The sequence below is a fragment of the Taeniopygia guttata genome, chromosome 4 (genome assembly GCF_048771995.1).
Source record: "Taeniopygia guttata chromosome 4, bTaeGut7.mat, whole genome shotgun sequence".
In the NCBI taxonomy this organism is placed as follows: domain Eukaryota; kingdom Metazoa; phylum Chordata; class Aves; order Passeriformes; family Estrildidae; genus Taeniopygia; species Taeniopygia guttata.
Genome location: NC_133028.1, coordinates 57,256,415 through 57,280,663, shown reverse-complemented (window position 1 = coordinate 57,280,663; position 24,249 = coordinate 57,256,415). Strand labels below are relative to the sequence as shown.

The window sequence follows — 24,249 nt, the reverse complement described above, 5'->3', positions numbered from 1 at the left end:
TAAAATTAGGAGCAAATGAATGCTGTCTCTCTTTGCCTTCCGAACTTGTTCATTTAATACCCTCTGATGCTGGTGAGGCACATCCACATTCCACAAAGAGAAATGAAAATGAAGTGCCTGAAAACACCAACGAAAAGAGGAGAAAACCTATGCCTTACCTTTGTTATGATGCTATACTTTTTAATTGATGCAATTGTTGAGCCTTCCTGTGCGTTTTAGCATCTCTTGATGCCACTTTAGGCTCTGTAGCCACTAATGCCACAAAATCTCAGAAGATTTACCCTGTGAAAGTAGGCCAACGCCACACACCTGGTATTTAATCTCCTGATGACTGTTTATTACAGGACCCGGTTTATGAATCCCACATACGAGTTTCAGTCAAGACACTGCTCTGTTTCAGCAAAAGCAAGAGTTCACCTGAGCTCAGGGCATTACCCTCAGTTTCCTTTGTGTCATGGCTGTTTCCAGGGCTATTTCCCTCAGTGGGTCTCTGGTGATGTCAAGCATGGAGGACCTAAATGCATCCCCAGGGTAGAGGTTAGGCCGGGACTGCCTCAGAGCCATCCTGGCTTGCAGTTGCATCATTTCTTCTTCCTGCCGCTTCAGCATCACCTCTTGACTTATTAGTTTGCCTTCAAATGGTGCTTCATGCTGCCTGTAGGACAGTCAGAGGGGATGGCAGATTAGCAGGTATGCCCAAGACATTCTGCTGCTTTAAGCACATCCTCAAGTGGAAAAGCAGAGCGCAAACACCAGCCATCAAATGCCACATTAAACACAATTATTCGGCAGCCAGGAGGTTACCTCTGTGCAGCAATCCATCACTGTAGAAAATAAGCAAACACACCAGGTTCCTGCAGCGCCTGCAGAACTGCCTCATTTATTCATATGAAAAGAAAGGCTCAGCTGCTGTCTGAAAAAATACTCAACACTACAAACCCAGTGAATCAGTGCAAAATTAGAAGATGCACAAGAAGAAGAGAAATATTAATGCTTTGTAAATATTTTAATTTTGTGTTTATGTGGGGACTGTGAAAAAGGCACAATCAAAAACATGCCATTAAAGAAAAAACTGAAATAATAGTGTACTTTCTCTAAGTAAATATTACTTCAATACTTTCTGCTCGCATGGACCTGATATTTATTCTTTGATTTCTCCTGAGAAGTAATACAGCTTGAAATATTTACATTAAAATGTTTATGCCATAACATCCTATATACTAAAGTATTCTAAATATCATACACTAATGTTTCCATAATCTTATTTTGCTGAAAATAGTTCCTTTTTTTTTTTTAATTCCCAAGAATGGCTCAGCTGATATACAGTCACCCCAATGACTAAATTAGAGTCTAAATTCATAATCTGAAGGAAAAAATGAGAAAAACAAACAAAAAGACATCAGAATTTCAAAAAAAACCACAGCAACATATCTGCAATTTCTTTTCTGTAAGTATTGATCCCAAACATCCTATCAGTCTCATTCTTCACATAAGGAAAGAAATTCACATCCTGTTTGGGCAAAAAAAAAGACATTTTTAATTTGAAAAATAAAATTGCTGGCTAGGAAATGTGAATGACTGAGAAATCAAAAAACCCCAAAAACCAGTAATCAATTTCCATTCCCATTCTCTCTGTCCCAGGCTTACAGAAAAACACCTTCAAACCCTGAACTAAACAAAAACCCATGGAGCCTTCTGAAGAAATCCTAAAACAAGAATAAGCAATGTTCTCCCCGTAAACTTAATTATACAGAGGCAATTCTTAAACAAAAATAGACAGGGGAAACTAAGGTGCCTTTCACATAAAAAGTCCATTATTTGGCAATTCTAAACTGAGTGTTAAGCATACCACACATACTGAGTAATGAAAAACATGAAAAAGCAAAGAAAATGTTTAGAAGCCTGCGTATCATTGCAGTCAGGTTTAGAAATACACACAAATAGAGAGTAATCCTGCGCTGACTGACACAGGGCCCTTTGTTGTATGGAAACATACAGACTTCTTAAAAATACATTACATTTATATACTTCCTATATACATTTATATACTTCCTAGAAGAATCTATATATATATTTGGTGAGTGACAAATCTGTTAAAAAACTAAGAGAAAAATGCACCTGTCCAAGACAGTACACTTGCCTATGCTAAACTGTGGATGTGATTTCAAATTTGATTTTCATCTTTTTACAACATTACTAACTAATACCAATACCTTTAATACTAAAGTGCCATTGGTTAGCATACAAAACCAGCCTTAAAATAAGAAGAGTTAAATATAAGGGAACAATGCTAAAGTTCCTCAAAGGAAATTTCAGGGAAGACAGAGTAGTTATGGCACAAATGTGTTAATGCTAGCCCATTGTCCTTTCCCCTGTGCAGGGCTTTCACAGCATTTTTTTCCCTTCTCCCTCCTCTGTTGTTTTTCTACATAAGACTGAACTTAAAAAGACAAATAAATGAGAAAAGGCCTCAGACCTGCCAACACATGTGCACATGCTTAGCTTTTCCCCACGAGGAAACTTGTTAGGATCAACATATATGGGAATATTGACAAAACCCTAAGTTAAACACACCCACAAGCACCCTTCAGATCAAGGTCTAAGGATGGGCTCTGAAATAAAACAAAAATAAACACTTTCTGAACATAAATATCTATGAATTATCAAAGACATCTGACAAAGGCATGTTGCAACTAGCTCTATCTAAAAACTTGCTACTGTGAAAACACTTACTGAAGAAAAATATCTTGCCTTTTAAAAAACATACAGCCTCGTGCAACAGCAGCAATCAGAAGTTTTTATCACTAGATTGGTTTTATCATCTATGTTGACATGTATTAATTCCTCTAAAAATTGGGGTGGGTGTCGGGTGTCTCTGGAGGAAGCTCAAAAACCTAAGGGCTTACAAACTTTCCTGTCTAAGTACATAAGTGCTATCACCAAATATAAATCTGCATGTTTCAGCATCCTGAGGCAGTAAAATGAACTCTGGCTTGGTCAGACTTCCAGTTTTCACAGGGAGGGAGCAACATGATTCAGTCTTTAGGTTCCAAGACAAGGAATGCATCTCTCCTACAGAAAAGGAAATACTGTTGAAATGAGGAGAGCTCATTCGTGAAGTTCTGAATATGCAAGTGTTATTACTGGAAGGAAAAAAAAAAAAAAAAAAAAAGAGTCTAAATGACAGTCCTAACAGAGAGCATCACAGAAGTGTGTTTTGTGTGGTGCTTCATCAGACAAGTACTTGGCTGCTACTTTGTATTTTCATCAGTGTCTGACTGCAAACCAGCACCTCACAGCTGCTTATTAACCTGCAGATGGTAGGGGAGCACAAACCTGGAAGGCTGACGCTTGGAAAAAAAAAGGGAAGTGAATTAATTCTCTCTTCACCTGGTGTACTTACCAAGAAATTAGCAGGTATTGGATCAGAGAAGGAAGTTGGAAGAAGGGAAGCAGGTAGGCATTCCCTAATGATTAGTGCAGTGGGAAGGTCAGGAATAGACTGAGAAAGATGTATGCCTTTTGGTAAGGTAGGAAGGATATGAAAATGAAATCTACTGGAAGGAATGGGCAACAGAAGGAAGAGATCCATGTCAGCTGCTGCTCCTAGAGAGAAAAAGGAAGAAGTAGTAAAGGAAGAAAAAAAGAAAACAGAAGTAAAAAAAGGAAAAGTCCCAAGGAATATAAGAAGCAGAGAGGAAACAAGACACAAGCCATTGACACAAGGAATGTATTCCAAGAAGCTTAAAGGATAACCACAGTCACAGACCACAAGAAGGGTAATACTGAATGTCTATGACTCCTGCTAATTTAACATCAGACCAGCCCACCCAAATAGCACAAGCTGCACCTTCTGATAACTCTGAACAGCTTTGCTGCTTCTTTTAAAAGAAACCTTCCTCAAATCCAAATCCTCCTATTTGATTTACAATTCAATTTTATCACAATAATTCTGTGGATAATTAAAGAGATTGGCTCTAAGAATACGCCACAGGAGCAGCAAAAAGTACAGATGATATCTCTTGAATGTAAGAGAGACACTGAAACATGCTCCCAAGTGCTGTTGGAATTTAAGCAATTGATTAAGATGCATATACTTCCCCAAACTGTGGAATCAAATGGCCAGCCAAAGCATGTAAACTCTGAGATCCGTTATCACCAGTTTTACTTTGAGACCTGAGGTTTCTGAATCTATAAAAGCCATGGTGTGTTGCAACACAGGACATTTTAGGGAAGCAACATGCAATGTCCTGGATAAAAAGACTAAGTTATCTTATTAGAAATCCCCCATTTAACTAACTACCATCTTGGATTGAATTCCTTTTACACGTGTTAGTACTCTTTTAGGAGCTGCTGAAGCAAGATGGAGAGAGCACACTGTTTTCTATTCAGCTCATATTAGTAAAGGAGGTACAATGTAAGTATTAGTAGAGAACTGAATTCTGCTTGTGGCTGCTGTTCTGTTTCTCAGTAGGTCTGCAAAAAAAGATAGCAAAACTAGCTGGCAGCCTTATTTCTTCATCTTGGATGTACATACTGTCTGGTAGTTAGATTAAGAAAAAAAACCCAAACGTCTTCACCTATAAAAATGGGTGAACAATTATGAAAACCAGTAAATAACTACCTGTGATACCTACCTACTATATTTTTGTGCAAGTGCAATGGTATCAGAGTGGAAGTCAGGGATACAGGATATTTTAAAAAGTACTGTATAGTTACATACATGCAAAATTCATTCCATTGCTAAGTCTACACTGTGCTTGAAAAACATTTTCGTTTTAGATTTCCCACATATACAAATTACATCCATTAAATTACATCCATTACAGTCTTAACAGAGTAATATAAAATAATGTGAAACAAACCATGAGAAACTATGTGCTGCTTTACCTCAGCATTTTCACTTGCATAATAGGCCTGATTCATTTACAACAATGAGTCATTTACAATGTGACACATTTGCATACCACATACTACTTTCTGTTTCTGAAATACTTTGTAAATAGAAACAGAAGTTCTCTATCAGCATCCGCAAATTACTGCTGGCTTATTTGGAAGCATAACTACGGTGCTGAATGGACAATTTCCTGGGTTCCAGGCAAAGCAGAAGGAAGGAAGGAAGGTTGACTTAGCAGTTTTCACCCAAAAAAAAAAAAAAAAAAAAAAAAAAAAAAAAAAGGTAAATAAGTTAAGAAAGCTATATATTGTTTATGTACATACAATGGCAATAATCTGATTTGCCACTTTAGTGTCGTGCTAAAACAGCATGAAACACAAAGTAAAAATGTACAGCTCTTTATCAGGGTTACATGGAATATAAACCAGTAACCCTTAGAAGTCTGCCATAAAAGCACATACATTATGTGAAGACAGGCTGGATTCCCACAACTGCTTGGATACCACTAACACATACAGCATTACACAGATACCATATTCCTGACAACAAAACTGTGTGCACTCAGTTAAGCTGTGCCCAAATACTTCTTCCCTGCCAGAATGCCAATATATAGGTTTTTAGATGACTTGGCATTTCTCAGGCAAACAGCAGGTAGTGAGGAAACCAATTAATCAAATGAGGTAACCAAAATCTGTATGACCTCCAAGGAAACTTCTCGTGCTCACCTGCCCTGCCATGCAGCTCATTTGAGACCCTGCCTTACCCAGACCCACTTCTGGCTCACAGTACAGTGCAAGGAGCAGACATTAATTTATTTTCATCCTCATGCTCAAAGCATGGCTCTAAGCCCTATTTGCTTTAAGTGAACATGGAGGACACATTCACCAGCAGTGTCACATCACCCAACACAGGCCCAATCTTCACACATTTCCAAGTTTCTTTAATAGGACAGAGCAGGATTCCCCTCCAACATATGCCAAAACCATATAAACATCCTAGAATATTGAGCATAGCAGCAAAGTTGCTTCTGATCTACAGCACACAAAGCAAAAAGCTGCCAAGGGAAGGTTTTGTTGCTGTGATGTGACAAGGGAAGAGGGCAAGAAGGTGATGTGCCTTTATTTTTTACCCCTTGCTACAAAAATCATCTGCATCATTTTGATAAGACATTCCAAAGTGATTAGGTATCAGGCAGGGACCAGATGAAACTGTTAAATCCAAAAGGTCAATGTCAATAAAAATTTTCAAACCTTTACAGTTGGAACCATTCTCAAAACGCAAGAGATCTGGCAAGATATGCTTCTCCTGTATTAAAAAGATGCTGTCTCAAAGGTGATGTTCAAAGTTTTGAAGAACCTGCTATTTAAAGCTATATTGATGAATGGCATTTGGAAAAATGAAACTCACACAGGTGCTATATTTGAATACACTACCCAGCAAGTAAATTTCAAAAAGCATTAACTGTTACTGAATTGCTTGCTTAATAAGTACTGGGGTATTAAAAAAAAAAAATACAAATACAAAAGCATGAACTAAAGATTTTGCCAAAACAACCAAACCAAATGTACCAAATGTATGGCTTTTGACTTATTTCAAGGAAATAAGCATGCTTCCATTTCCTTATTAAATTAAAAAAAAAAAAAACCACACAAATAAATCTGTGTTAATATCAGTAATTTCAAAACCTTTATTCTGGAAATGTATGATTAAAAAAAATTAAATATTCCTGAGCAGAACATAGCCTCTGACCTTCTGACAATTATAACAACCTGAGTTCAACCCAGTCTCCATTAAACATGGGAACTGAATATGGACACCCAACTTACCTCTACATTACAGTGCATGAGACTTTTACTTCAGAATTCAATATATAATTCTGAAATGCTATTTTCATTCAAGTATTACATGCCTTTTTTTTTAATCTTAACCAGAAGCAGGGATGGGAGTGACAAACTTCAACTGCAGATTTAGAATACATCCTTTGATAATGAAAAAGCCATATTGTTTTCAAAGGGTTTACCTTGTTCTCTGAGAATTAGCTTGATTTGATGTGGAGATATCATCAGCACCCGATAACACACCACTGGCATCATCTCTCTTGAAAGCTTCATTTCTTCTCACTAGCAAACCAAAAGACAAATTAATACCTGACTGGGCAACAAAGCACAGAGAGTAATCCCATCTAAACCCCAAGGATTTATCAGCCACATGAGAATACTCAGAAGGAATCAAATTTATGTGTTCTGCACAATGGAACTACAGTATCAAACAAATTAACATTATGAAGTTGATTTCAGTTTTCAGAGCTATCTTATAGTTTTACCCCAACAAAAATAGCTGATAGTCCTGATACTAAGCTGATACTAAGGAATGCCTAAAAGAAGTCAAAATAAATGCCACAGAATTGCATAGACCCCTTCCCAAGGTCACATATGCTTTTTGTCAGCCATGAGTTGAGACAAACATGGCAGAGACATCATACAAAACTACTCCAGACCAGAAAGAGAGCTAACTATGCATCCAGTACCCAAAAAAAGGAGCTAAAGAAAGCAGTATCTGAACTTCTAATCATTATCCCTGGAATCTGACTCCTCATTATAATTTACAGATTTTTTTCCTTTTGGCAATACATTAATCTGCTATTCTCTTTGTAAAATTACAGCTTTTGCTGGGAGATCTTCCTGTAGCAGCACCTGAAATGCTACACTTAGAGCTTGACTTTGCACAGTACTTCACTTCCCCCTCTCACTGTACCCTCATCAAACAGAGCTGGCAGGAGAACTCTTGCAGAACACACTAAAATGACATTGATTTAGAAATAGGTTTTTTAACAGTCATTTCACTCAGCCCAGATATATGACTACTAGAAGGCAGCTCTATCTTGCCTGTACAACTTAGGAGTTGCTGTCTTTGGACTGGGACACATAAACACTGTGTTCCAAATTGCAAGCAAGCAAAGGGAAATTACAGGAGCCTCAATATTTGTTACTGCTCCTCAGGCTTCTGGCTCAGTAAGCACAAGGACAGACAATGACAAAGAAGGTTTAGATAGCAGTGAGTACATGGAGGCTGGGCTGGAATTCTGTGCATACAGAATACATATAGTGCAGCTATACTCCAGCTTCCTAACTATTGTCTTGTTTCCTAATTTTCACCAAAAGATTTGTCTCCATTTTTTATAATGATTCTGGCAAGATGATTCTTCCTGCCATACATCAGCAAAAAATCCTTCATATCATCTCCCGCTTTTTCAAGCAATTGATTTAATAGAAACTACTTAAATTTATCTTACTAACAGCCTGTACTATGTAGGACTTTAGCATTACACTGAAATCCTTGTCATATAAATTATAAACCACTTAACCCTCATAGTAAAACCCACTGATAAAATTATACCATGGAGGTCCCATACAAGGCTTTTGTAATTCACTGCTACTGTGCACTAGCATCATTTTTTTTTGCAGCATGTTATTTAAAAAAGAACACTTCTAGTAAAAAGTTAACTGTTTCCAGCTTTTCCTACCAGGTTCCATCCCAGAATGCTAAATGTCAAACTCATTTCTGAACAGACTGCAGGTTATGCTGATCTGTACATCATGTTGTAATTTCATCATCTTAGAACTTTGTATCAGGACAATTATCAAGACTCCTACTAAAGGCTTTTGATGTCTGGTTTTCATCTCAAAATTTTTTCTTTAGGTTTTTTTGTTCCTTTGGGTTTTTGGTTGGTTGGTTGGTTTTTAAACATAGGTCTTACCTTGCCTGAAATCTGGTTCTGAAGAAATAACAGATGGACTTTCACTTGAAGTACTATAAACATCGCTGTGATAAGATTTGTACCTTCTCAAAGGCTCTGAAAGTTTAAACCAAAGTATCAGAAGTAAAAACCAACAGTCATAATGTAAAAATCAAATACAAACATTTTAAATTTAAAAAAAAAATTTCAAATAATTTTAAAATGCCTGTGGCTATGGAGTCTAAAAGCAAATACCCAGGGGATGCTGGGCAGTGCCATTCTGTTCCTGTGGCCTGAGGGTTCTGTGGTCAGCATGGCCATTCTTGACTATCCCAATACAGCCACCGCCTCTGAGCTTCCCTCAACATCACTTCCCAAGTTAAAACTGGCATTAAAAAAACTCCATTGAGACCCAAGACAAAAACAGATCCCTCCTGCAAATAAACCAGGGGCAAATGTTTGGTGTGCACCTCTTTCATGTAAAAAGCAATCACCAGAATTCAGTCCCTGGTTCCTTTACGATGTGAAAAGAAAAATATCCAGAGAGATAAAGCAAGCACTGGAAAATTATAATTCAGGTCATCTTTGACATCCACAAAATATGATTAACAATCAATTAGTAAGCCCTTAGAGGATATTTAATTAACCAGAACAGCTAAACTGATGTGATGAGAAATCAATACAGCAGTCCCAGTTCCTACTCTCAGGGGATTACATAAATAACATACTGGAGCAAAGGACTCCACAGAAGGGAATATGGACTTGACATTTGCAACCATCTCCCACAACTTTCCTAAGCACAAGCCAACAACCACACACAGAATGTGCTTAAAGGAGAACACGCACACGCACGCAAAGAGTGTCTACATCTTGGGAATACCAATGCTTCACTGTCAAAGTGAGACAAAAAACCTCAGGTGTCCTTATTTGCAGAAGGCTGTTTCTGGTCTGATGATAGTTAATGTTTTTGAAAACAAAAGCAGTGAATAGAAAAAACACCTGTAACTGCTGTGAAAACAAGTGCCAGTCATTACAGCAAGCAATATTCAATACAAGAATACAAAATGGGGAACACATGAGAAGATATTTCTGGAGGCTGCAACACAGAAATCAGAAGTTTTAACTTTCCATGTCCAGAAAACAAATATGTGTGGAAAAATTCTGAGGGAACAATAAACCTGCTGACATAATAACTTCTATTAGGCCAGATGACAGGTTAGTCAACAACACTACTCATAAAGAATTCCTACAGAAATAGAAAAAATTCCAAATAGGAAAAAAGCATGAAAAGAAGTAAGATAATGCAGTACTCCAAGAACTTAAGACTAGTTCATGTTCATTTTTGACTGTTTCCAAAGCCTTCTTTAAAAGCCAGTATTTCCCCCATTTTTACCCAGCTCACTTGGGCAGTGTAGGGAATTTTTAAGAAAATTGGGAAAGGTGAGCAAAGCTGCAAATCAACTCTTGAAACCAACAGGTCTCACCTGCCCACTGCAGTTGCATATTTAGCAGGATAAAACCCAATTTATCCAAAGAACATTTTACACTACTCTCACAAAGGAGCAGTATGGACCTACAGCAAGATGAAAAGAATCCACTGGGACTGTGTGGGAGCAGTGAGGTTGCTTCAATCTTTCACAATGGCTACTTTCAACATTGTGGATTTTACAACAAAGAAATCTGCTCCCAGTCTAGCAATTGCTTGCCTACCATGGGAAATAAAACCCAGATTCAGTGGGTAGCTTTTGGAGATGTGTTTTCAAAATGATCCTAGCCCTTAAGTGAGAAATCAATCCACACACAACACTGGAGCTACAGTACTGAAATGTTTAACTAAAACCAAACCTCTTCTTTCCCAGTAGTTTTATTAGCTGTAGGTTTTTCAAACTCTGCTGAACTGACTTTGAAGCAAGATGATGGAGAGGGAACAACAAAATATGATGTGAGATTTTAAACAGCCTTATTTTTTGCCACTTAGTCAGCAGCCAGGGCTTCTCAAATTGCACACAAATTATGGCTCCATTCTGGTTCTTTGAGACATTAAATTTTGAAAAAGCCAAACCCGTGGTAAAACAGAAATATGCAGTTAAACCACGAGACAAGTGTTTGCAGGTGGTGGCATGCTATGGGACTCTGCAGGGTGTTTGATTTCTCCTGACTGATCCTGTTAGCAGGAGCTGGTGCCATGCTGTAGGCCAAGTCCATGAACCAAGAAACCAAAAGCAAGATTTCCACACACTGTTTATCTCAATGTTGTCACAGACCCCCACATAAGGCCCAACAAGGCTCAAACCCATTCACAAATAGATCTGGAGACAGGACCACACTCCTGTCTTGCCACATCCTTCTCCCTAATCAAGACCACACAACTCAACCCAAGAACACAAGCAAATGTCTTCCATCTGCTGGAAGCATTCAACAACCTTTCCATGCTGGGCTATCAGGAAAGTTTCAAGGCAATTAAGAAGCTACATACTGAAATTTCATGTAAATCCTAGATTTATATCCATTTTGCTCAGTTTAGAGAAAACACATACAGAGGTAGAACTGTTTGCTGCTGGGGCATCTTCCTTCCAGCTCTCTGCTGGCCTACACAAACATCTGTGTACACATCCCCCCAGAACTGCTCCTGCCTCTTACCCAAGTGCCTTCCTTCCTGGGGCACAGACAGAATGTGCACTGCAGACCTGCTAATACTCAGTTAAAATGTAAATATTGAGAATATTCTATCTATATGCTCGCATAGTCATCCAAATAATTTATGCTCTCTCCTCCAGAGGAGTTCAATTCTCCTCAATTCTCATGTATCATATTAGGATTAACTTCAAAGAAGGCACTTGTATCATGTCCAAGTTTCCATTAAGCTTCTAATTAAGAATTGGCTTCCTAAAGTTACCAAGTCCCAGCTAAAGACTATAATAAAACAACTATCTTCCATATTTACAATTTTTCCCTGGAAATTCTGAACAGACTTGGTTTGTTGTCTTAGTTTCCTGGGTTTTTTGGTTTTGGTTTTGTTTTGGGTTTTTTTTTTTTTTGGTTGTTTTTTTTAAATTTTGGTGAATTAAGAGAGACTTCAGAACTGATTTAACTTCTATAAATACAAAGCACATTGTAGCAAAAATAATTGTATCACTTACCCTCAACATTTTACTGTTTAGATTACAGTCTTTTGCCAGAACACTTTAAATGATTTCATACCTTAATAGAAAAAAACCCATGAGTTTAAGCATGTTTTAAGAGTTTGTAACTAAAATGAATATATAAAATTTGTACTAAAAAGCAAAATAAGCATGTGGTAGCTCCATGATGCAAAGGTAGATGATGCATTCATTACAAGTTGGAGAGTCTTTGTGCTGCTTAGTGGTGCTTTTTCAAGTTCCCTATCAAAACCAGCAGAGCACAACCTCCCAGGCACCTCACACAGCACAAAATAACAACACACACTATTTACGCAAGGCGAGAGCTGCAAGCCCAGACAAGTCACTTACAGAGAGCCTCACCTCAGCCAACTTCAACAGAAACCAGAGAACCACATTCAGCTTGGAATTTCATTATCCTGAACACGAGTCACATCAGATACACATGTTTTCAAATACACATCATTACAGAATTATTTCTGGCGGCACAGAGAAGGCAGCAGAATTAAACCAACAGGGAGAGAGCTCTGCTTGCCCTTTGAAGTTTCCTGGTGGGTGTCTGCTACAGGACAGTGGTACTATAATGCCCCTTAAAACACATTAACTGCCCTTCAGGAGAAGCTGGGACTCACTTCTTTCCCATGAGTTAAATCAATAGATTAGTTTCATATTTGCTTTTCCTTTTCCTCTTTTCAGCTAAGAAAACTTGAACTATCTGATGCAAGCCAGCACAGGTTTAACAGGAAGGGCATCGAGATGCAGTTCAAATTCCTGGTGGGGATCCACATCCAACAACTGACAAAGGAAATGATCCCACTCAGATTTCTAGGGGAGCAGGCTCAGTTTAACTTGCACTATTTCCACCACTCACATTCTGCATGAAAAAGCTGTATTGCACATGTAATCCAAGTCACCAGCTATCCAGACAACCCCCTAGGGAGCCCCATCTGATGCAGAGGGCCTGGCAGGATCTAATCTACCTTAGATTAGATGTAATCTAATTCAGAAAAATGTAGCCTTGGAAAACTGCAAAGAACACACATCTCTAATGCTAGGCTGGAAAGGAAAACAGAGATTAACAATAACAATACCGGGGTCTGGTAGGAACTCAAGAGTCCTGTATTTAGAAAGACACTTGTTTTCTGGATCTGGACCATGCCATCTGGGATAAGGTATGTAAACTAACACAGGTCTGGACTGAGAGTTTGTCTAACAAAGTTGTTTGCCTGTTTTAATTTAAATGCTTTATCCAACTGAGAATGTAATGTATTGACCAGAAATTGACAATCTCAGATTGTGTGAGCTGCTGAAAGCTCGAGAGAGGAGATAAAACAGATGGCACTCTGTTGTGCAATTATGCAATTGTAAGAGCTGGTTTACTGCCTAAAGTTAAGCTGTGAAACTCAGCACAAAGTAGTAGCTGCTGATGTCATAGTACTTGTATTTTACAGATATCTCACAAATATCTTCTTCCTTGAAAAGCCAGCATCTCTTGTCTCAGTAAAATCAACAAGTGGAGTTCTCTTAGCAAAATAGCATCAGCCCATTACCTTACCTCTCAGATTTGTTAAAATTATTTCTGAATATTGTTCTACTGGACAGACCAACCACATGAGAATCTATTTTGTCACAAATGAATTTAAATCACACTGCAGCACCACAGAGACATGTACAAATTGCCCCTTCCTTTGCTTTCACATGCAAACAGATGTGCCATTGTACACGGCTCAGATGGCCCAAAGTGAACTCAGAAACCCAGAACATAGAATTCAAGAGAAAAAGGAAGTATGTGCACTTCAATGAATTCACAGTGCTAAGTTTGTAAAGCAACTATTCATTTTTTTCCCCCTAAATTCAATCTCCCATTTAACCCACTTCTCCAGAAGCTCCCAAATTCAAAATTCTGGGGCTTAATCTGCTGGGATAAATTTGCTACCAACAGCTGCCTGATTACCTGCAGAAATTTTCCGTTATTCAAAAATGCACCTTCAAACTAAGAGAACATCTAAAATCCAGGCATTTAGAGTATCCCTAACTGTAACCTTTAACTGCAACCTTCCCAGCTAAACACAGGCTGTCATAATGTGTAAATTTCATTAATAGGGTCTAAATGAGTCTTCAAGGCAGCTAATGAGTACAGTATCATGAGATAAACGCGTGGAAGAAGACTTAGGAGGAAAAGACTCCTGTCTAGAAATACAGACTATTACTGCTGACTCTATGAAGCAAGAGCAATAATTGGACAAAATCCATAAAATCTGAGGACTTAATAATCTGAGTTGCCTGTTGGGAAAAACAATAAAGGTGGAAAGAGAAAGGAATAAACACAACTTGTGGGTCGGGAATTCACATGGTTCCCAACTGCAAAAACATTCAACAAAGGTTTGAGAATATTCCCAAACCACCCCCATTTCCCCACCCCTGGATTCAGCATTCCAGAGCTTCAGCAAGATCAACTTTTTCAGTATCCTCCCATCTTTTTTTGCCTTGTCTGCTATTTCAACCCACAGCCAGCTATATTACTACTCTCATTACTGGTTTTGTCCTCCTGTATTCCACAAGGACATGGGCAAGCTTTATGCTCCCTCATGCATCTCACTTACAACATCCTCATAAACAATACTAAATTAAAAAAAATTATTAAAAGGATACTTATTCACTCAAGTAACACATAAACCCTTTCACTTTGAATTATGCATTCACACAAAAGAGTGGGGGGAGGAGCTGCCTAAGCAAAAGGAGAGGGTCAGACAAGGCTACCATTACCATGTCACAGCTTGTACCTTGCTACTGAGCCATTTGAAGGCAGGCCTGGGATAACTTGAGGTAACTGGAAAACTTGAGTGTGTGTACACTTCACAAGTGTCAGGAGATACAATCAGTTTGGTGGGAGAGAAGGTGAAAAAACCTGGAGCACAGGAGAACAGATGACATCTTCACACTCATAAGCTGCAATGCAAGCTTGCAAAATGTAAAATAATATTATTTTCTCGGTGAAAGAAATGGCACACTTTCAGCAGGTGCCAGGCAGCAATTTCTAAGTTTCAAAAGAACACTGAAAACAAAACCTGCTATGTTGGTACAGATAAGATGTTTGGGTTTAACACCCAACAACTTTTTAACTCTAATCAATTCTAAGGTCACAACACCTCCATAACAAAACAAGAATGAAGAAAAGGGCAAAGATGAAGAACTTACTGTCTTGATAAAATTAACACCTATTTTTGGAGTCTCTTATTAGTGATCAGAATTGGCTACAACATAAGTCAAATAGCAGACTCTTGCCCTTGCTGGCTAAATGGCACCTAATCATAAACAATCATCTTCAGGATAGAAGAGATAAACAACCTCAGCCCTGAAACTGTACAGCAGATTAACATAAACCAGCAAGTTCAAGAGCAAGGCAATCACAAGGACACAGCCCTTGGAAGCCTTTTGAAGCTAAATCTGAGATGTTCTAACAGTGTATTATAGTGCACTTTAGTTGGTCTGCAGCTCACTACAAAGTACTACAGCACAGCTGTAATTAAAGCTCTTTCATTCTTTCCACTATAAACTCTGCTTTTCATGAGTTTATAATTTAGATTGTAAAAATTGTTCTGAGTGAAAGCTTAGCAAACCAGAGCTTGTGCATAAGAACATTTTCTTTTTCCAAGGTAGTCAGTTCCTTAAGGTTTTATGAATAACAGAAAAGTTTTCCAGCTTAACCCAAAGTAAGTTAAAGAAAAATAAGACATATATCACTTAAATTCCTTTGTAGTTTGAGGAGGGAAGTTTTATCTCACCAAGTTCAACTCACAGAGAGTCCAATGTCGCTTCGCAATTCAAAAATGGAAAAACAATGTATACAGCCAAAAGCAGAGGCTTAATACAATTTACACAGGCTTAGCTGTAACCTAGACCTGTGCTCAACTGAACTGAAAATATCCCCAGATCTACCAAAGAGAAAGCAGATTGTGTCTCCTCTGCTACCCAACCATAACCCTGTTTCCTGTGACTCCTTGCCCATTCCTCGCCCCTCCAAACTGAACTGAACCTTTATTCCAAACTGCATGAACTTCTGAAGTACGTTATTCTCCTTCTCTATTTTTCTCTCATACCTCTCAGCTGCACTGGTCAGAAGAGTAATTCCATACACACTTGATGCTTGAAAGTGTTGGATATGGAAATATCTGTCTACCTACTATGTACTTCAAAATGACATACAACAGTAATGCACAAAAAACTCAGGACTGTATTTTTAATTTCTTTGACAGATGAAACTGGCAATAGACTTTTTGCAAAAGATCTCAAGGAACATGTCTGGTGTAAAAAAATGTAAGATGAGGAACAATAAAACATATGGAATAAAAAAAGGAAAAGGGAATGAAGTCTTAACAGACTAGCAGACTTTATGTATTAAGACTTTTGTGAATCTCCTCATTAAGGCAGAATAGATACTTCCAGTGAGGCTTCTCAAGCCCTATAAGACATAACAGCAACTAACTTCTATGTGAAAAAGCACTCATCATCCATCTTACTAGAATACTCCTTTATAACTGGCTCATTAAAAATCCATATTCACAACTATTTTCTGGTTCAAAACATTTTCTTTAAGTAGTTTACTGACAAAATAAATTGAACAATTGAGACCCTAAAATATAACAGTAGAACACACACTCTCACCTTCAAGAGCGAAACACACCTTCCTTGAAAATAGAAAACTCTGAAACCCAGCAACCTGTTGAGAAAGTGTCTTTACTTTTTTCCTAGCAAGTAATTCAGAAGGATGGGCAGTGAGTCATTGGCTATTGCCTCAGTCTTCCCTATATGTGTTTGTCACTGCCTCTGTGACTATTGAGGCCCAGTCCCCAGTTTACTTTGACTGCACTTTCACCCATTCCCCTTAGGAATAGAGTAGTTTCACACATATGACCTATCTCAGTTTGCAAGGCACGGGCATGTTTTGTTTTCTGCCATCTCCCAATCTGCTTGAATAAGAATGATAAACCCATTGCTCATCAATGGGTTTGGCCATGCTTTTGGTTTTGCTCTTATGCAACACCAACCTGCACAAAGCTGCACTCCTGAACAACAAGGCTATCGAGCTTTCCCAGTGCTGGGAGTGGCCTCCTCTTAAACCCTGTCAGCTGCCTATCTCCAGCAATCCCAGCTGACTCACATACTTGAGATGGACCCTGTTGATTTCAGACTCTTAAACCAAAAGCCAACCAAACTTCCCTGTACCTTATCAGACATCCTGCTAGATAACAACAGATAATAAACTTCTATAGAGATAAACAATGGTAACTCCACAGTGCTGCTTTCACCAATGTTCATTTCTTCACATGATAACGTGACCCTCATCCCCTCATCAGAAGATGCTGATCTGAGATCTGATAGCACAAGAGAACTCCAGCTGTACTGAAATCACAGCAGCTTTTTAACCTGCCTATGCCATTTCAGTAACACTCCTTTCTGGAACAAAAGGCTCACATGCACAGGAAAGGATCCAGCTTCCCATGCTAATTGCAATACAAGCATGTCCCAAGATGGCTACGAAGGGCATGAGCTGGCATTTTCAGAAACGCAACCTTGACAAAAGGCTTTATCATCTCTGCTTAATATGAAGGCGTTTACATCCCTGGCAGAAGAAGGACGTAAAGGTAGGGTGTGTTTGCCCAGTTACTTCTGTCACACAACAGGCAGGCTAACTCACAAGTCTGAGGGCACCTGAGTAAATGCCTGAGCTCTGTACATACAGCTCTTGTACCATACACCTTGGATGATCAAGCGATGCTGTCTGGCCCAGCACAAGCAGGATCCAGCTCTGCTCTCAGTTTCTATCCAACTGTCTCAAACTTACAGGCCCTGAAAATCACCCCACAAAACCAAAGAAAACAAAACATGCAGTTCCACTTACACTGCTTTGCATCAAGGTCATTTTATAACTTTCCCCACAACAATTACAAAGACTTGTTTTTCCCCCATGCATTTTCTTAATGAACTCATGGAACTTGTGTGAAGTATTCTTACTGAAGATCTGAACACAAGGCCAAAATAAATTTCATATTTACAGGCTTAAGTCCAGAGTTATATATCACAAAAACAGAGATCTGGAGATGAAATTCTGCCTTTCCTCAGGGGCATAAATCCATCTCTAATAGCTGGAGATGAGAATCTTCTTTCTAGAAAAATGCTTGACAATTGGCTGTTACCAGCTTTTATTTCCTAATTGTAATTGATGAGCTTGATAGTGGTTAAAGATCAACTATTCTGCGTGAGCAATCTGGACAGCTACATTTGTCTTCGTTGGCAACAGATGCTCTAACAACTTCATTTTATGTAAAAAAAAGTTGAAGCAAAGACCTCAGCTGTTTCAAGAGCTGCTACAAGGGAACTCAGATTTATCCTAATGAGAAATCTTTGTTTGATGACTGGAATACTGAGAAAATCAAAAAGCTTCACTAACCTTCTACATTCATAGCTTCCCTCAGAAGCTGCAACTTCTTCTGTCTCTCTCTTATCCTGTCAAAGGCACTTGATATTGCTGCAGAAGTTGATGTCTCAGGAATGTGGCGTGTTTGGTCCAGTTTTTGTGGTCCAAAGACATCCAGTGCTATGCTCCCGTCAGAATATCTTTCTTCCTTGTTCCTGGCGGTAGTAGAAGTCCGTACTGTAAATGTTTCACACTGATGGCTGTGCCTGTGAGGGCCTCCAGCATGGTCCCTCTCAGCTGCCTTGTCAGTAGTGCAAAGCAAATCTGTGGAAGAAGCCCATATTTTCCGTTTGGGAGGGACATCTGTGTGAAGGTGACCTTTTTTCTGAAGCTCACTGGTTTTACACCTATGAGGACAGAAAACATCTTCCTGACCCGAACAGTAATCTGCAGAAATGCCCTGGAAAAATTCTTCCTCATCTCGTGTTCCTCTAATGGACAGAAATCCCATAGACTTGCTAAGTCCTTTGTTAAGGGTGGTCTGTCGAGAGAAGTGAGCTCTGGGTCCATCAGGGGCATCAACCGTCAATGTTTTTCCTGGAATAAGGAGACATTTCATACATGTAATTTTCTACCTAATACACAGGAGTCCAACACAAATTAGTTAAAGTGTATGATGAACACGGGCTTGGACATTGGTTTTACCACGCAAAGAAGGCTTTGAGAAGGCTGCTCCAAGGGCTCCCTCAGTCAACAAAGACAGAAATACAACTACTACAAATACACGATGACCATTTTATGTCTTTTATTTCTAAAAAAAGCTCAAGAAAAAATTAGGACTACTATAATTCTATATTAACAGTTAAAACTCCCAAAGTATCACATACTTGCTGAAAGTTGTTTTCTCATTAGTTTCATTTTCAAAATAGCCTGGACTATCACCAAAAATACTACTTACTAATCAATCTGAAATCAGCCATTCCTCTCACACCCAAATACACCACCTACAGGTTTTAATAACAAGTCCAGGTTTGTTCTACAGATTTACAGATGCCCTGCAATAGAGTCAGCAGTAAGAAAAGAATGATTGTGTACTTAGGAATTATAAAAATCCTAGATCTTCCTCCAATTACTAATTTTGGTGACTATAGTCTCTCCTGGTAAAGAATACTCTGAAACAAAATTAACAAAGCTTCCAACGTTAAAATGATTCTCTGAGTCTGCACCCTTTGAGCTTCACTAATACATGGATCTGCCAATACTTAGGAAGTTTCTCTTCTCCCTCTCCTTTCTCATGAAATTACTTCCAGAAGAAAACAAACTGCCAGAAGTCAAACAATGAATGAAATATGTGGTCTCTGAAGGATATCATATCATGGTGACCATGAAGTTTTGACTCAGGTAGAGTCAGCATGGCATGTGACTGATGCCGTCCTTAGAGCTAGCTCCATCTTTATTGTGATATTCCCATGTACATTCTTTAAGAAGGAGCAGCCTTGACGATTTCACTGCAAAAGCAAGCAGTCATGAGTTCAAAGTAATCACTGTGCTGTAACTACGACTCTTAAAAGAATGTTACACAGTCCTGCCTGCATCGATTGAAATTAAATGCCCCACTTGCACAGCAGGCTCCTGATGATCTTTATCTACAGTGTTATCCTTCCAAAGAGAATTTCACAGAATGATTTAGGGATGTTTGGAAATGTATTCACTAATGCTTTAAAGACTTAAAAAGGCTTTTAAAGGTGTAAACACCTTTCAACTCTGATACTCTTCTTAAAGAAGGGCTGTGCTTTTAGCTTGTAGTTTTAATTTCTGTGATATTTAACTAACAATCAAAACCAGCAAGACTGAAGCCAAATGCAACCAAATAGCCCCTTGCTTCCTACCACCATGCAAATACATGATGATAAAATGTTAGGGCTTGGATTGTCTAAAAGGTGTCATGTAAGACATCAAACACAATTCCCACATGATCTAGCCAAGAAAATAAAAAATACTTTTGCCAGTGAGAACAAGCTAATCTTCTAAAAGGATCTGATGCCTCATTTCATATTTTAGAAAGATAGCTTTAATATTAAACTAAACATAATTTTCCTTGTGGTCAAGTAAATATTACATTATTACCTTATTCTCAGACTATACATCATCCTAAGGCTGGTGAACTACATATAATATTCACACACAAAAAAGCCTTTTAAAAATAATGCTCATTGTGAAGTTCCCACTATCCATCTAAAGGGATGACATCCACTCCGCAAACACATACTTCACATTCATGTACATGCACCAAGGACAAACACTCCTAAACAGGATTTTAACTCAGTTATTTGTGAGACAAAAAACGAAACACTGCAGTTGGCTTTTTAAGATGGCCAACAGAAATGCATATCAAAAGGAGCTCTGAGAATCCTCCCCAGTAATGAGAGTTCCAGGATAATTGTAGGCCGGAAAAAAAGAAAACAACCTCCTCTACACACTGTAAAAAAACGCCAAACATGCACTTCTTTAACGCTGAGATCATTTACATGCAGGGTCCTTACTGAACAAAACAAAGGCAAACAAAGCAGAAAAATACCCAAGAGAAGCAGACAGCTGCAACTCCCATACACTACCACAGCCATGCACACAGGATTACTTGGTATAGCATCGCTCATGACTCAGAAGAACATTCCTGCTTTAAAAGATCATTTAGGTCTTCGCACACTGATCTCATTGCAGGATCACATGCAATGAAAAGAGCCACAAGGCACTTTTAGCACCTGTGGGTATCCCTCTCCACAGCACTCCAGAGACACAACCCTCTCTTGCTGTGTGCTGGTGAGAACTGCAGGGAAAGAGAGTGTCAGTCTAAGAGAGTGCTGGGGGCAAGGAGCATCCTCCTCACCAAAGCTGTGCTTCCCATGGACTTGGATATACCAGAAGGTATTTCCTGCTTGCACAGAAGCACTGAAGACACAAGCTCCTTTGCCTCAGCACACAAGAGATGCTTTCTACTCCCCACTGGGCCTCCCCTAATAGCAAGTGAAGGCTATGAGCACTGTCTCATGCGAAGTACTCATGGCTGCAGCTTTGCCACTCAGTCAGCCAACTGCATGATGAGACAGGAGATGAGCTGTCCTGTCAGGAAGCAGTGCGGAGGTGCTCCACTCCCATGCTACAGCTCTAACTCAGATCCACACGGACTTCAGCAGTCAGCAAGAGATTTTTACATAGTAACAAAATGAGCTACAGCTGGCCTCAGTATTCAGGCTTGAGACTGAAAAATTCTCTTGGAAGTCTTTCATCTGTCTTTTATTACTTTTCCCATTCCCACTTCAGCTTTTCATCAGCCCTGCCAATTCTTCCCACCTCTGCAAAACCCTCCCTTCTCTACCTGACATTATTTCAGTGAGCTCTGTCCAAACTGACTGACAGTGCCAACATGAGCTGGTTAAAAATCATCCCAAGAGAAGTGGAAAAAATGAGACTTTGGGGCAAGGAGTGCACAGCCTGGGTATCTTGAGAGGACAAACTAAAACAAAACAGCAATAGAGAACTTTCAGACCTGTACTTTATCCCAGCCAAAACTGCATGCTGCTTTTAGCACCAGAGCACAGAGGCCAAGGATCAAGGGCAAGGCTTCTCAATACAGAAGTAACTCAAGTACAAATACCAGTAAGAAAATTGGATTAGCAACCAGCAATCAGTCCAAGCCAATATTTCTGGTTTTAATAACATAAATCTTTCCTCATTCCTGCTTCCTTTTTTGAAGTATTATTATAGACTTTGTAAGTCACAGTATCAACTGTTAAGGTATTTTCACTTTTTTAATCCTGGACTTCCTCCATTACCTCAGCATTACTTGGACCAAGAGTCTTAAATGACTGCAGGAAATCTCTTTCAGCACAAGGCTCATGTATCCAGCTTCCAGAAAACAATACACCTCCAAAGAGAACAAACTGGAATAATATTCCTTCTTAAACACATGGACTTTATGTTGAATGGCGTGCTCAAATCCAAATTCATTAAGTCAATATGTGGTTTATTCTTCAGCTTTCCCCCCCCTCAGCTTTTATAATGAAATGTGTGGAAAAATAAAGGAAAGCACCACCAGCAAAAATCTATATATAAGGAATAAATATCTAACTAATGATAAAAAGAAACCTGCATAAGGGAACTTTTATGTCTTTATAATGCAAGACTCATGCTACGACCTTCCTCTTTTAAAAAAAAGCTTGTATTTATAATGGAAACTCTGGAGACCTATCCCAAGTATCTTGGCTCGACTGAAGACATTAATTACACCACCTGAGACCACGCAAAGCTACTCCAGGCTTCAGCTACCCAGGTGTGTAACAGGACAGGGCAGTGCCTCCCTGTTTGTCAGTGAGGGTGACAGAACAAACTGTTAGCAATTAACATGCTGCAGAATGTAAACAGCTTCAAAAGAAATACTTTCCCGTTCCCCAGTTACTTCTCTGTTGCACTAAACTCTCCTCCTTGCTAATCTGAAGAGTGTATGGGTTCTTGATTCCTCATATCGCCCTTGGGTGTTTATCCTCCACTTGATGTTACATTAGTGCAATTATTTATAATTACTGTAAATAATTCAAATGCAATTACAGTAACTGTGTGATTCCAGTGTATAATATATAGTGAGGGAATATATACAATAAAAATAGCAATTAATCACCAGGAGTTCATGATTAAATTCCCTTGTGGTGCTAAAATGAAACTCTAGTTTTCCACACACATCTTCAATTGCCAGATGTTACACTGGCTAAATAAACAGATCTGCTTCCTTCTTCCTTTGGCGCTTTCAGCTATGAATGCAACTACACCCTCTTTTACACACACCAGTGTCATTCACAGACCATCTTTCACTCAAACTGACAGTAATCTGGTTGTTTTTCCTCTGAGCAAGAGCTGTTGTCTAACTAAATTCAGTCTGTCTGTGATTACTTGTGTACCAGCTTGATCACACAGACATTTATTCCAATATTAATTAAGTGCAAACATCATCACATACTGTGATGCCTCAATGCAACTCAATTTTCTTTCAAGCCTTCCTGCCTGCCCCTTCCTTTTGTTTGCACAAAACAGAACATCTTTTCAACTCTATTATGGATTTTGACTTGTGGATGTTTGTAGATGCACACATATGGGACCGGGGGTGGTTAGGAAGAGAGAGGGGCTGGGGGGAGCAGGGGAAGACTGCCCACGTGTGCATGAGAACACACACCATCACTGCCAGATTGGGAGGTCTCAGGAGAGGAAATTATTATACATGGTTTAAAAAACATCTCCCACGCCATCTTTGTGCAGAAAACAAAGCAGTAGAAAAAAAATTCTTCCTCCCCAGACAATGTGGTTAGTTTCTAAAATACGAGTGGGTAGGTGATGGAGGAGTTGGGTTTGCAATCCCTTCGGGGCAGGATAAAAGCCAAACATAAGACAACAGACCCAGATGAAGCCTGTAGGTTGACTGCTAGAAATGGCACCCCCTCTTTTCTTTTCTAAATTTTTGAGAAAAATCCAAGTTTCAGATGGAAATACTCCTAAACAATGTATTCTCTGTGAAGGAAGAATTGAACTGGACACAAGGACTGTTGAAAGCACTTTATGTAATGGCTAAATTATAAATCCTGTTTAACAATTTGCATTCTGCTTTGGACTGACAGCTTTTCTATCAAAAAAACACCAAAGAGCGCCAAAAACCAGGCATCTTGTTCAAAACAATGGTAGTGAGCCTTGCCAAGCAGCACTTCATATTTCATAAATCCAGCATTTTACTTCTTCCCCTCCTAGGCACCTCTGCAAGAAAAGGCAACCATAGCTCTTTCCCACTCAGCTTTATGGGTCAGGGGTTTTTTTGGTACATTTCATCCAAGTAGGCAAAAGATCTACCTAGCTACTCCTTTCCTGGATCTTTGTGTACCCCAGGAGAAACTCAGTGATACAGCTTTTCTGCACAGAGAGAGAATTTGGCATCTCTGGTTTCCTCACTGATCTTTGTGTCCGCTCTTGTTTTATCTTCAGAGTTCTGAGTTTGTCCTCAGCACTGCTCTGGAAGTAT

At 39.0% G+C, this 24,249-nt stretch overlaps 1 protein-coding gene across 10 annotated transcripts in view; it reads right to left on the bottom strand.

The window, feature by feature from the left end:
* PTPN13 (protein tyrosine phosphatase non-receptor type 13) overlaps positions 1 to 24,249 on the bottom strand; it is a 114,857-nt gene that overhangs the window by 40,521 nt on the left and 50,087 nt on the right. For 7 of the 10 annotated variants that reach the window (XM_072928661.1, XM_072928662.1, XM_072928660.1 and 4 more), the window contains 4 exons: positions 18,225 to 18,788; positions 8,655 to 8,750; positions 6,918 to 7,017; positions 436 to 655 (listed from right to left, as the gene is read on the bottom strand). In XM_072928661.1, coding sequence (XP_072784762.1) covers positions 436 to 655; positions 6,918 to 7,017; positions 8,655 to 8,750; positions 18,225 to 18,788 — 980 coding nt within the window. Of the gene's footprint in view, positions 1 to 435; positions 656 to 3,403; positions 5,173 to 6,917; positions 7,018 to 8,654; positions 8,751 to 18,224; positions 18,789 to 24,249 lie in introns of those variants that run through there. The other 3 variants (XM_072928663.1, XM_072928665.1, XM_072928666.1) reach the window with 2 other exon arrangements.